Source organism: Littorina saxatilis, linkage group LG12, assembly GCF_037325665.1.
Source record: "Littorina saxatilis isolate snail1 linkage group LG12, US_GU_Lsax_2.0, whole genome shotgun sequence".
NCBI classification, from domain to species: domain Eukaryota; kingdom Metazoa; phylum Mollusca; class Gastropoda; order Littorinimorpha; family Littorinidae; genus Littorina; species Littorina saxatilis.
Genome location: NC_090256.1, coordinates 59,620,737 through 59,635,598, shown reverse-complemented (window position 1 = coordinate 59,635,598; position 14,862 = coordinate 59,620,737). Strand labels below are relative to the sequence as shown.

The 14,862-nt window shown below is 42.0% G+C and overlaps 1 protein-coding gene across 5 annotated transcripts in view; it reads right to left on the bottom strand.

Moving 5' to 3' along the window:
• Positions 1-5,347: 5,347 nt before the first annotated feature.
• Positions 5,348-14,862, bottom strand: part of LOC138982409 (exocyst complex component 4-like) — a 44,686-nt gene continuing 35,171 nt past the window's right edge. For all 5 annotated transcript variants that reach the window (XM_070355678.1, XM_070355683.1, XM_070355682.1 and 2 more), the window contains 8 exons: positions 12,751-12,964; positions 12,099-12,197; positions 11,629-11,660; positions 11,043-11,157; positions 10,415-10,533; positions 9,579-9,674; positions 8,909-9,020; positions 5,348-8,449 (listed from right to left, as the gene is read on the bottom strand). In XM_070355678.1, the coding sequence (XP_070211779.1) occupies positions 8,279-8,449; positions 8,909-9,020; positions 9,579-9,674; positions 10,415-10,533; positions 11,043-11,157; positions 11,629-11,660; positions 12,099-12,197; positions 12,751-12,964 (958 nt within the window). In that variant the 3' untranslated portion in view covers positions 5,348-8,278. The remainder of the gene's footprint in view (positions 8,450-8,908; positions 9,021-9,578; positions 9,675-10,414; positions 10,534-11,042; positions 11,158-11,628; positions 11,661-12,098; positions 12,198-12,750; positions 12,965-14,862) is intronic.

Genomic DNA, 14,862 nt, shown 5'->3' with positions numbered 1-14,862 from the left:
CTTACGGAACAGTCAGCAACAGGCCTGATGGTAGAACAATCAGAACACATATGCGTGGGTGATCTGTTACCTGCATTCTTGGCATCTGTCATGGCAACGACAACGCGGCACATATACACCTTGACTGACTTGCCAAAGAACGTTAAAGTGACAAGATTCGTTGAGGTTATAGGGCCTACATTAAAACATCTAAGTTGCGACCTTGAGAATATCCGTCGGTCAATTTCAGCGTGAGAGGCATCCGTGCCCAAACTATGAATTCGGTCGGAAAACGGGATGTGTCGTTCTTGGGGGGGGGGGGGGGGGGGGGGGGGGGGGGGGGGTTGCTGTGTGAGATTTTACTGTATTCTAGTTCAGTGTCCCAATTTCGAGGAACTTATAACAAGTTACCAAACTTGCCAAATCCGGAACGTGGAAGTAACAACAATTAGTTGTGGTACATTAGTATTCAAGTTCAGTGTCCACATGCTCAGTCAGTTATCTCAAAAGTGCGTGTTCTTCTCTCATGTTTTCGGTCATACAAATATCGCCTCAGCCGAAAGGTACTTGAAGTAATGTATAAATCATTCATTATTCCTCACTTTGAATTTGGGATAACTGCTCTGATAAGTTAGCAGTTGAATTAGAAAATGTGCATCTCGATGCCATCCGAGAACCATCATAGGGACAAGTCATCAAAAGTTGTATGACGAGTAGGGGTTCACCACGCTGAGGGAAAGGCGGAAAAGACATACATTAATCTTGTATTTCAAATTAGTGAACGCGCATACTCCGCCTTATTTGTCTAAACTTTTGCCTCCACTTGTATCTTCTGTAAACCCTTATCACAGACGGAAACCATTTCGACAGAGTGATTCCCCGCTTTAGAACCAGTGAATTGTATAAACGATCTTTCTTCCCGTCTACTACCATCCTATGAAACTGATTCTATTGGGTTATTTAAAAAATTCATTGGTTCTAACGACTCTGTTGTTCCGTCGTATATCTACACATCTGATCGCATTTCGGAAATTACTCATTGTAGACTGAGGTTAAACATAAGTAACCTAAATGAAGATTTATTTAACAGACACTTGACTCTTGATCCCTCGTGTGCATGTGGTTTTCATTTTGAACATTCGGACCATTACTTGTTTCAATGTTCAATGTACTGTCAGTTACGACCTGAATAGCCTGTCATCACTTTCTGACTTTGATTCGCTTACCTTGGACGACCTTTTGTATAGCAATAGAGACAAGTCAGTCATCGAAAATAAATTAATGTTTGACCAGTTGTACAGGTTCATTGCATCAAGCAAACGGTTTGGATAATTATTAATTTACCCTATGTACATGTCTAATGACTCTACGTGATATGTTTGTTCAACATTATTATCCGATTCAGAATGCATTTCTAATGCGGACGACATGTGTGTGTGTGTGTGTGTGTGTGTGTGTGTGTGTGTGTGTGTGTGTAGTGTGTAATAATTATGATAGAATATTGATGTATGAATTGAAGAAATGTATAAGAACACAAGAATGCATGAATGACAAAGAACAAATGTTTATTTTTGAATGTTTTATGTATGTTTTATTACGGACACAAAAGCTCAGCAATGCAATTTCTCTTTTAGAGATTAATACAGTTATTGTATTGTATTGTATTGTATTGTGTGTGCGCGCGCGCGCGCATATGTGCGGGCGGCGTCCGTGAGTGTGTGTGTGTGTGTGTGTGTTAAATTGTATGTTGTTAGTCTTCAAGTAAACTGTCTTGATGTTGTTGCTTTTGCATATGTATTTTGCTTGTTGATTTTTTTCTCCTTCGTTTTCCCTTCTACAGTTCCCCGTATCGTCCGCCAAACCAAATATCATATTGCTTTTAAGAGCACGTTTATAAGCTTTGCTTGTTGTGCTCCATTTACTAATTGATTGTGTGCGGCTTTGTTGTATGTAATTTTGCTGAATAAAATTGTTTAAACCAAGTTCAGTGTCCCGTATGCAAGGAAGCTATTACAAGTCACAACACTTGGCAGATTTCTTTAACTTTATTTGGTGTTATATCGCGACGGACTTGGCAGATGGAGAACACCGTAGCAGATTATTGTTGCTGAAGCAAATCAGTTCATGGTAAAAACACACACACACAACACCGTCGATACACTGATTTGAATTAGGAATTCGATTCATTCCGCAAACGAGAATTAGTTAATTTAGTCAGTACTGAAAATATGTTCAAAAGACATAACTATTTGGCGAACTGTTGACTGAGAGATTGTAAAAACTAAAAGCATTAGACCACAAAGATGGACCACTTTGTAAATGTTATGAAGAACTCAAGACAAGAACGGATTGTTCTACTTTGCACGAATGGTCCAAAATGGGGGCTGAGCAGATAAGTCATAACAAATCAAAATCTCAACGGACAGGAAATCAGCAAGGGGATTGTTTGTTTGCTTGTTTGTTTGTTGTTGCTGTGTGTGTTTATGTTTTGCTCATTAAGCTTTGCCTTCATGGGATGGGGGATGAGGTGGGGCCAGGGGGGGGGGGGGGGGCAGGAGGACGCCGATCCGGTGTGAGCGAACGACGAAAAAGAAGTGGAAAAACGCCGATCAGGTTTCAACCCCCGATCTGCCCATACAAGTAACCATCAGCCGATTTCCTGCGATAGAAACTGACCACTGTCCTGAGGCCTGATTTTACGGCCAAGGCCATTGCAAAAATCTGCCTGAAATCACAAACGGGTGGAAAACTTTACAGAGATCGGTGTGCCCAGAACGACTCCGATTTTTAACACCCGACCCACCCAGCCTTCACCTCCTCCCTGAACTGACCACTTTCATGTTCGAGTTTTAAGCGTGTTGTAAACATGAACTGAAATCACAAACTGAACAAGTCGCGAAAGGCGAAATTACTACATTCAGTCAAGCTGTGGAACTCACAGAATGAAACTGAACGCACTGCATTTTTTCACAATGACCGTAGTCCGCCGCTTGTGCACAACGGAGTGAAACTGACGAGCCTGTTCAGCGCGGTAGTGGTTTCGCTGTGCTGCATAGCACGCTTTTCTGTACCTCTGTTCGTTTTAACTTTCTGAGTGTGTTTTTAATCCAAACATATCATATCTATATGTTTTTGGAATCAGGAACCGACAAGGAATAAGATGAAATTGTTTTTAAATCGATTTCGGAAATTTAATTTTGATCATAATTTTTATATTTTTAATTTTCAGAGCTTGTTTTTAATCCAAACATAACATATTTATATTTTTTTGGAATCAGAAAATGATGTAGAATAAGATGAACGTAAATTTGGATCGTTTTATATAAAAAAAATTATTACAATTTTCAGATTTTTAATGACCAAAGTCATTAATTAATTTTTAAGCCACCAAGCTGAAATGCAATACCGAAGTCTGGCCTTCGTCGAAGATTGCTTTACAAAAAGTTCAATCAATTTGATTGAAAAATGAGGGTGTGACAGAGCCGCCTCAACTTTTACAAAAAGCCGGATATGACGTCATCAAAAGTATTTATCGAAAAAAAGAAAAAAAACATCCGGGGATATCATTCCCAGGAACTCTCATGTCAAATTTCATAAAGATCGGTTCAGTAGTTTGGTCTGAATTGCTCTACACACACACACACATACGCACAGACAGAAGACAGACAGACAGACAGACACACACACACATACACCACGACCCTCGTCTCGATTCCCCCTCTATGTTAAAACATTTAGTCAAAACTTGACTAAATGTAACAAAAAACTGTTACTCTCGGTGTTACAAAGAGGCATTTCCAGCACCAGTCAGTGAGAACAAGAGTTGCCCGTGTAATTGCAGTGAAATCGTCATATATTTCACTTTCGCGGACAGTGCCTATTTAAATCATCCACGAACCAGCAGCCAGATCTAGTTAGCAGAGACAGAGGAAAAAAAAAACGGAACCCGGCAGTCAAGTCTTGTACACTTGTCAGTCTGACACTGAGCCTTACACACCGAGTTCCGATTGTATCTCTCTCATCCGATTGCGTCTTCCTGCAACTGCGGTACAGAGAGAGAGAGAGAGAGAGAGAGAGAGAGAGAGGGGTGGCTGGTATTTGTTCGGGGTCAGAGTGTGGCAGAAATGAATACCGCGTGTGCTGACAACGTCAAAACCCTGTACTGTCAGAGGTACACTGAAGATCAAACGCTGTGAGCACGTCAGTGGCAACCGCCGGGTACAGCTGCAAATAATACGGCGTTGTCGAAGTCGGAGAACAAATATGTACCGTTAGCTGACATGTTAATGCAGAATGGCTATAAAAAAGAAGGAAATATGCAGCACTTCAAAAATGAGCCATCTTGCTTATTGCTTCAAAACTGAGTAATTTGTTCACTTATATCTTCCTTTTGAAAAAGACCGTACGGGCCAAAGCCGGAGGTCACGTTCACGAACTGAAAGGAGGAATCCCTCCATAGGGAAGGAAGATTTGCATGCATGTGTTAGATCGATGATGTGGTAGCTGTCTTAAAGAAAAGAAGGAAATATGTTAGAATCTAAGTCTAAGGTCAAGAAGCTGTCAAAGGAAAAGGAAAGGCAGACACTGATATTACTGTTAACTGTTTGAGCAGATGCAGTTTATGCACTATATAAATATGTATAATGGAAATTTTTTATTTAGAGAAAAGAGAAGTAGACATGCTTTGCAATAAAGGTGTTTGAAAGAATAGACAGTAAGATGTGCTATACTGTTGTCGAGAAAGAAGACAGTAGACTTTGCCACAAATATGCTATAAATTCGTCAGAGATAAATGCAATAAGGTTGTCTTCGAGGAGGGCGACAGTAGATATGCAATAATGTTGTCTTCGAGGAGGGAGACAGTAGATATGCAATAATGTTGTCTTGGAGGAGGGAGACAGTAGATATGCAATAATGTTGTCTTGGAGGAGGGAGACAGTAGATATGCAATAATGTTGTCTTGGAGGAGGGAGACAGTAGATATGCAATAATGTTGTCTTGGAGGAGGGAGACAGTAGATATGCAATAATGTTGTCTTGGAGGAGGGAGACAGTAGATATGCAATAATGTTGTCTACGAGGAGGGAGACAGTAGATATGCAATAATGTTGTCTTCGAGGAGGGAGACAGTAGATATGCAATAATGTTGTCTAAGATTAGGAAGGTCTTAAAAGGGGGTTACGGTATCTCTTTACTGAGGAATGGACCTCTCTCTTTCTGTCTCTCCCTCTGTCTGTCTGTCTCCCTGCACAAAAGGCAAACCTTTCACACCTTTTTCACTCTATACATGCACAGTAAAAGTAAAGTGACAGCACAGTTCCAGAAAGAAAATCAAACAAAATCAGCGATTAATGATGACTTTTGACACATTGTTTTCAGTGTTTTTATTGTTTTATTAGCAGTTGATTACAATCATTATCAGCAAAATGTGCAGAGTGGAAGGATAAATAGCTGATTAAACAATTATTTGTGAAACTCCTTCTGTCAAAGACAATTATGAAATATTGCTGATACCCAATCAAAGATGGAACCCAGCTACCAGAATCTCCATCTACGTTCAGTAAAAGATTTGTCCCCTTCCCTTGCCATAGCTCCTAGAGCTCTGTGTTCAAAAAACAAAACAAAAAACACAAGAAGGAAGCCAACTGCAAACAAATAATTTTAAGACCTCAAGTATAATCTTTAACTGTTCACTGAGATATTTTCTCAGTGAATGTTGTATTAGCAGCCAAAACAAGTGTGAAGTACCTATTCCACAAATAAATTAACAAAAAAACTTTTGCTGCAGTTTCAAAATACTTTAAAAAAAAAGTTTGTTTTTCTTTCCTTCACTCTATTCTATAGTTCCAAAGATGGACAATATAATTCCCTGTCATCCGACGAAAGGCTGAAAAGCCCGAGCGTAGCGGAAACACGTCCGTAAAGCCCGTCCTTAATTGAGCCCGTAGTCGACTACACGAAGCTTCGCGAAGTCTTTATACCAAAAACCCGCAGCGGCGGCGAAGTACTTCGTCCACTACATCGCTTCGCAAGTTTTGACATGCGAAGCTTCGCCGTAGCTCGCAACGAAGTTGGTTTTTTTGTAAGAAGAGTGCTCTTTGATTCAAGATGGACGACGAAATCAGACTCAATACCATAGTGAAGAATGCATTTATCGACTTTGGTTGACCCAAAGTACAAGAACTAACCTCCTACCTGTATTATTTCATACTGCGATGCATTGACATGTCGAATGAAACTCGAAATCCCAGCGCTCACGCCAACTGGTCCCGGCCGTGCTCAGTCAACGAAATAGAACACATACAATTAACTTACGTCATCATCAAGTACGTAAAGTACAATTTGTGACGTAAAGTACTCAGAAAGAAGCACACCACGCGCTGGTCGAGACTACGCGCATTTGAGACGCCAAGACATGAAAAGATAACTCTCTTTTCCGCCATAGTGCCTTCCCTTGGACTGCGACGAAGTCTAGTTCCGGTAGCTTCGCGAAGTGAGCTACGCGTAGTCGACTTTGTCCAATTAAGGACGGGCTTTAGACACGGCCGCTGTAGAGAGAATGATACAAGATGGCGGCACAAGTAGGAAGTCAGCCTCGGTCTGGCTTTGTCCTGTTTATGGGTCAGGGTAGTTTTTTAGAATTGCCTCCCTTGTTACCAAGGTGATGCGTAGTTACAGCGTCCTAGCACTAAACTGAAGTAAATTGCTATATGTGAGTTGGGATAAGATATGTAATTTAATCAAAGTTTCATCAATTCAATGGTACACAAATCAAGACATTGGTCATCGCAATACAATTTGCATAAATGGGTGATAAGTAGCTAAGTAGGCCGAATATCAATATTCAACATTTGTTCAGTGTTATTTCACCGACATGGGGCGAAAAACAAAGTATGCCAACATATGACTAAAGCAATCCAAGATAATATTCTTATTCAGTGTATTGCACCTGGCAGCATATCACAATGCAAAATCACGAGAAAAACGTTCTCATCCTAACGCATGTATAAGCACACCTACTAACAAGTGCACACACACATACAAACGAGCACACACACACACACACACACGCACGCACTCATGCACACCCCCACACACTTTCTCAAAGTACTCATCAGTATTTAAAATAACGTAACATACATCACTTCATGATTTTACATGGAATGATCAAACATACAGAAAGTTAGCAATGCCAACATGCAATAAGCAGTGAAACACAAGTATGAACTTGAAAATAAAGCACCAAATAACGTTTGTTTTTACAACATGCAGACTTTTTTACAAGGTAGGTTGATACACAAATGTACACTTAACATTTCACATCTATTTATACTCTAACATGTCAAAACAAAGGAAACCAAAAACTGTTTTGTGTTCCAAGTTTTGTGAAGTGAAAATTAAAGAAAGCGTACATGCACTTTCCACGTTCCCTACAACATGTATTTGTAGACTCATAGAACAAGCTGCACCACGATGAAAAGTCGCAAGAAAAAGTTTGTCCACACACTCTGAACATGGTTAAAGGACCCTGACAATTGTATTCTTTGTCCAAACTCACATGGGCTTGGCCATCCAGTTTTAATGCCTTCGTCTGCTTCTTCCGCTTTCATGTCAACAAATGGAAAAGAAAAATACCCATTTTTTTTTTACCTTTTGACTGTTTCTTAAATTACTTCATACGGACCCATCCACTCTGATCTAGTCTGTGAGAGCACTATCTTAACCTAGCTGCAGCTTCTGGATCTGGCTGCCCACTAGGTGTTGAACCACACTTTTCCATCCATTGTTTAATTGTATGGACAATAAATGATCTTATGTCTTCTGTCTTATGTGTTGGTCGTGGTACACATCACAGGAGCCGATTACATCACAGGAGCCGATTACATCACAGGAGCCGATTTCCTGCGATAGACTGGCCGGCAGTGTCGTCGGTGAGGCTGTTCCATTCTATGATGGCTTTTACAAAGAATGAGTCTATGTATGAGCCTCTTTATCAGCTGATAATGAATACTAATTGTTGAAATGTTCTCAGGCAATAAACCCATGTGGTGAAGCATGCAGGACACACCACTTCATTTTGTGACCCTTTTTTTGTGTCAAAGACAGAAGTACACATTCAAAACTGAAGCAAACTAGAGATGCAATGACAGAACAGTACACTTGATGCAAGACATGATTGTGACAGAATGTCCTTTGACTCTACTTTTCTTTAGACAATATTTAAGTTAGCTCGTCAGCAAAGTGTGGGCGGGTGGATGGGTCAGTAATGATATGCAAGCATCCATGGACATGGCCACCAATCAGACTGTTTCGTTCTGTCCCTTCTCCATGATTTCCGTCAGTCGCCTCATGCGAGCTTCCTGCAGGGTGATAGCGTTGCCAGGGTGACTGCGGTGATACAGCTGAATGAGGTAAGTATACTCTGTGCCCGTGAAGTGTGGGCCCTTCTCTGCTATGCCGTTCAGGACATCCTGAAACGCAGAGGTTTGCATCTTGGATGGTTGTGTGGTGAAGAATGTCATTCGTGTGTTTGAACACAGAACGTACAATGTACTCAGTACTAGGCATGCGCACGTACGTTCAAGTGAAGGTATATGTGTGTGTGTGTGTGTGTGTCTGTGTGTGTGTCTGTGCGTGTGTGTGTTTTGCTTTGTATGTGCCCATACAAGCAAGAACATGTTAGGTTCTATGTGACTACATACAACTGCCGGGACAAGCAATCTGCACTCTTTCAATGAGTACCCTACTTTGAGCACAGTTTGGTAGCAATTAAATAACATCTGTAGCTAAGTTTGACATAACAAAGTTTTCACTGTACAGTAGAAGCGGGAAAAAACTGCAAAGTATTTGGTTAAAGGCTCTCTGGAGAGAATAAAAACTTGCATCTGCAGTAAATGTCTACTATTCACTTCGTGGAGTACAGTACTTACATCAGGACTGAGGTAGAGAAGTTCGTAGAACTGGCGCGCCCTGTCCAGGTCTGTTTCTCTGGTCAGCGTGATGTTGGTCAAGTTCTGCTGGATGGCCAGAATGTTGCGACACCTAACATGACACAAAGAGTCTGGCATGACACACACAGGGTCAGCAAGTTAGTCCTGAACTGCACAGGTCAGGATTAATATTCCGATATTAAAACACTTTATAATTACATCTACCCAAACACCATAGGGTCATTTGAAGTTGAAGAACAAATGTGATTGCATCTGCTGTGAGTATAGTTATGTCATGCGAGTTGACGCATTTCCACTATTCTCAAAGTTCCAGTCACCATTCTTGAGATAACCATGCAGATTTGCACCAGACTGCACGATTCTGTATCTCTTTTTATTTCTCTCTCACAATTTTATTATCTTATGCCTGATTTTTTGTTGCAGGAGGATTTCCCGAGAAGATGTGCAAACAGAAAAAGAGTCAGGGGGTTTAAATGCCTGAATTCAAAATCTTAAAGCAATTAGCATGAAATGCAAAACGCATCATACTTATTTGTTTATTTTTTCACATTTGACTTTAGATTCTCTCCTCTCTTAACATTTACGCGTAATACTGTCTGTGAAGACCAAGAACATCAACAAACAGGGATGAAAGAGATGTTGAACCTACATTTTCTTGATGCCGTTCTCATTGATTTTCTTCAGAAACTGCACACAGCTGATCAGGATGGAAGACACAAGGTAGCCCAGTGTCTCAAATATATACCTGGAGATAGAAAATTTAAAAAAATAAAGTGCTTTCTGACTCACCATAAAACCAAAAGATATAGAGAAAACATGCAGGAATAAGAAGAAGGCAGTACGTTTTACACCTCCAGATAAAAGACAGAAAAAGGTAAGTTTCCATGATAAACAATACCATTCCCTAGACTGTGGCTACAAAACAGTGTCAACAACAATCATCCAATTAAGACCCCCCTATTCAAGACCCCCCTATTCAAGACCCCCCTTTTCATACCCCCCTATTCAAGACCCCCTTTCAAGACCCCCCTATTCAAGACCCCCCTATTCAAGACCCCCTATTCAAACCCCCCCCTATTCAAGACCCCCCTATTCAAGACCCCCCTATTCAAGACCCCCCTATTCAAGACCCCCCTATTCAAGACCCCCCTATTCAAGACCCCCCTATCCAAGACCCCCTATTCAAGACCCCCCCTATTCAAGACCCCCCTATTCAAGACCCCCCCTATTCAAGACCCCCCCTATTCAAGACCCCCCTATTCAAGACCCCCTATTCAAGACCCTCCCCCCTTTTAAGACCCCCCTATTCAAGACCCCCCCCCCCCCTTTAAGACCTTCCTTTTAGAGATTTTCTGTTCAAAACCTCTTTAAATTTACCTCCATTTTAAGACTCAATCCTTTTTAGGACCTGATTTATTTTTGATTTTTGTAGGTCTTAAATTTAAGGTCTTCCACTTTACTTTTCACTGCAAACTGCTTTCTTACTTGAACTTCTTGGGCTGCAGACTCTGAGACAACACCTCCTCCATGCTGCTCAGGTCTTTGTTCAGCTTCAGCACATTGGAGTCGGGGTCAAGGTCGTCTATGGGGCCAGCATAGTTAGACTGTAACCAAACATAGTTGGGATATATTGAACAGTTAAATGTGACGCACCGTCAGTAGATGTAGAGCATGTTGGATGTTAAAGGTACAAACATATAAAGCTAAACGCTAATGTCTGAAAGCAGTTTCATCTAGAGTATTACAACGCCACTCATACTAAACACACATACAGATGGACATTCCCATCTGACAAGGGGAAAAAAAAGAAGATAAAATGCATACTAATGGTACAAAGACCATGAGTAATCTGTGGCCTTGTGGTTGCATTGGGGGGGGGGGGGGGGGGGGTTGGGTTCAAAGTTCACCACTACAATTTCATATAAAAGGTTACAGGTCAGCGTAAATTTCTGAACAGTCAAGCAAAGAAATAAGATGTATCGGTCAGATTTATAAGGGTAAGCAACCAGAGCTGCCACCAATAACAATTCCCCGTTCATTATGTTGCCTCTGTCTGTTGGGACAGGTAAATTCTCATGATCAATGAAATGAAAAAAGCAAGACTTTGAGTTACCTGTTTTGTGACTGGCAGCAGGTAGTAGAAGCAGTGTACTCGCACCTCCAGGTGGAGCAACAGCAGACACACCTCTGCAAGGTCACGGAAATCTTGCACCAGGCTGCGTAGAGATCTGTGACATCACCAATATGTTGTAAAGCAGATACAACTTTTGTTCTGCTTTTTTAAAATGTTTCATTGCCAGTGTATTGTATTCATTAGGAGTGCACTCATGTACAATTGCTTACTGACACAAGGACAATTACAACAGCTTTAATGCTGTATGGTGTATTTAATATTATTCTTCTCTTCTCTTCTTGTTCTTTTGTCCTCACAATATGATCAAAGCCTGACACCAAGATTGGAGCACGTAATCTTATTTAAGGAACGACCTCAGGGCAATGTGGACTTGAGAAATACTCACTAATGAATGCAGTTCGATAAAGGGATGATCAACCATGCATAAATATTTCATCCAATGAGGACATACTTCATTGCCAAGACAATAATAATGCAGTGAAACTGAACCGTTGCTAGATAATTAAAAAGAAAAATTAACAGCAGATCACTGACTCGTTGCTTGATGCTCTTGTTTTCTACTTACTCAAGTGTCTTTGGCGAAACAGGTACCGTGTCCTGCAAAAATACACAGCGTTGTCAGTTCATGGAAGTTGTTTCTAAGGCATACATCAAAAACAAACCTATCGATATTCTTTAAAAGCATAAACTAAAAAGCCGAACTATCAAAATGCACATGGCAGGTAAAAAGCAAAAATTACAGAGGTCCGCCGAATCTGGGTACAGTCAACACAATTTCTACTTTTCAACTGCTTTGTTCTTCAGTACATTTGACCAAGCTTGACAAACTGATGAAACACACATTTCCAGAGCATATTCAGAGCTCTTACTGAAGAAAGGGAGAAAATTCCATTCTAAGAGTGGGACTCAAACACATTTAAATTATTATTTGAAATGGCGTCTTGACACAAATCTGAGCACATAAATAGGTTTCCATTTTTGCAAAAGTGTGAGCCATGGTACAGACAATAAAGTTCCCTCAGGCTGTCAACTTACAGCTGGCAGCTGATCAGCCTCCTTGTTGTCGGAGGGTTGGTTACCACTGCATTCTGCCAGACTGTCCGTCATCTGATCCAGACGACTGGCAAACCACTCCTGCAAAACACGCAACACCACACAAATACTTAGGGACACTACAATTAATTCTGTTAATTTACCTGCAAAACACGCAACACCACACAAATACTTAGGGACACTACAATTAATTCTGTTAATTTACCTGCAAAACACATAACACCCCACAAATACTTACTTACACTACAGTTAATTCTGATAATTTACAAGCTAACAATAAAAATATTATGTTATTATTTGCTGAGCTGCCTTCACAATCCTCTTCTTGCAATGCATCAAGAGGAAAACTACAATAGGGCAAAGGGCAATAACTGCCCCATCACACTTGACAAATTTCTTGCGAATTTGACGAATCTGGAGAATCTTGGGAATCCACTGTACATTAATCTGGATGCAGACGGCACGATTTGTTTGAAAATTAAATCAAAGTGAGTGAAAACATTTTAGGGCGCTGCTTCTCTCAGGTGTTGAAAACAAAAAGTAGCCAAGAAGCCACGCCTGGCAGCAAAATGTTAGCACCATTGTCCCTTCATTATTTGATCATACTACCTTGCAAATTAAAATCTCAACTCACCAGACTCTCATGCACATTGGCTACAGTTCTCATCTGAGTGACGTCAGTGATGATTTCCTGCTGCGGAATGAGGGTTTCGTCCGTAGACAGATTGGTGATGAGAATCACTGCCTCCTTGGAGTTGAGTGCTCGCATCTCCTGCTCTGAGCACACTGTGCCGTCCAGCTCTTTGCCGTCCGCTGTGGGTTGAAGCGTGCGCCAGCTAGGAAGGGACCTGTAACAGGGGAAAAGTATTGGTAAATACATCTTAAGTAGACATAGACATTAAAAATTGAAATATCTCAAATGAGACATGATGGTGTATTCACATATCAGAACATCATAAGACATAAGACATGATTTTATTACAACTACGTGCAGTACACAGGAATATATCTTGGTTTAAGTTCATTCAATGCATAATACATTCAAACACAACAAATACAACCTATGAAATAACTAAGTAACAACATATAACAATACAATTCAGTGTGCACAACTAAGATAATTACTACAGTCATCTGAACTGACTTATCCCCTCATAATAATTCATTTTCAAAAATCCTATCTCTCTCTCTCTGTCCCTCTCTCTCCCCCATTACTCTCTCTCTGTCCCTCTCTCTCCCTCATTACTCTCTCTCTGTCCCTCTCTCTCCCTCATTACTCTCTCTCTGTCCCTCTCTCTCCCTCATTACTCTCTCTCTGTCCCTCTCTCTCCCTCATTACTCTCTGTCCCTCTCTCTCCCCCATTACTCTCTCTCTCTGTCCCTCTCTCTCCCCCATTACTCTCTCTCTCTGTCCCTCTCTCTCCCTCATTACTCTCTCTCTGTCCCTCTCTCTCCCCCATTACTCTCTCTCTGTCCCTCTCTCTCCCCCATTACTCTCTCTCTGTCCCTCTCTCTCTCCCCCATTACTCTCTCTCTCTGTCCCTCTCTCTCCCCCATTACTCTCTCTCTGTCCCTCTCTCTCCCCCATTACTCTCTCTCTGTCCCTCTCTCTCCCCCATTACTCTCTCTCTGTCCCTCTCTCTCCCCCATTACTCTCTCTCTGTCCCTCTCTCTCCTCCATTTCTCTCTCTGTCCCTCTCTCTCCCTCATTACTCTCTCTCTGTCCCTCTCTCTCCCTCATTACTCTCTCTCTGTCCCTCTCTCTCCCCCATTACTCTCTCTCTGTCCCTCTCTCTCCCTCTTTTCTCTCTCTCTGTCCCTCTCTCTCCCCCATTACTCTCTCTCTGTCCCTCTCTCTCCCCCATTACTCTCTCTCTGTCCCTCTCTCTCCCTCATTACTCTCTCTCTGTCCCTCTCTCTCCCCCATTACTCTCTCTCTGTCCCTCTCTCTCCCCCATTACTCTCTCTCTGTCCCTCTCTCTGTCCCCCATTACTCTCTCTCTCTGTCCCTCTCTCTCCCCCATTACTCTCTCTCTGTCCCTCTCTCTCCCCCATTACTCTCTCTCTGTCCCTCTCTCTCCCCCATTACTCTCTCTCTGTCCCTCTCTCTCCCCCATTACTCTCTCTCTCTGTCCCTCTCTCTCCCCCATTACTCTCTCTCTGTCCCTCTCTCCCCCCCATTACTCTCTCTCTGTCCCTCTCTCTCCCCCATTTCTCTCTCTCTGTCCCTCTCTCTCCCCCATTACTCTCTCTCTCTGTCCCTCTCTCTCCCCCATTACTCTCTCTCTGTCCCTCTCTCTCCCCCATTACTCTCTCTCTGTCCCTCTCTCTCCCCCATTACTCTCTCTCTGTCCCTCTCTCTCCCTCATTACTCTCTCTCTGTCCCTCTCTCTCCCTCATTACTCTCTCTCTGTTCCTCTCTCTCCCCCATTACTCTCTCTCTGTCCCTCTCTCTCCCTCATTAATCTCTCTCTGTCCCTCTCTCTCCCTCATTACTCTCTCTCTGTCCCTCTCTCTCCCTCATTACTCTCTCTCTGTCCCTCTCTCTCCCTCATTACTCTCTCTCTGTCCCTCTCTCTCCCCCATTACTCTCTCTCTGTCCCTCTCTCTCCCCCATTACTCTCTCGCTGTCCCTCTCTCTCCCTCATTACTCTCTCTCTGTCCCTCTCTCTCCTCCATTACTCTCTCTCTGTCCCTCTCTCTCCCTCATTACTCTCTCTCTGTCCCTCTCTCTCCCCCATTACTC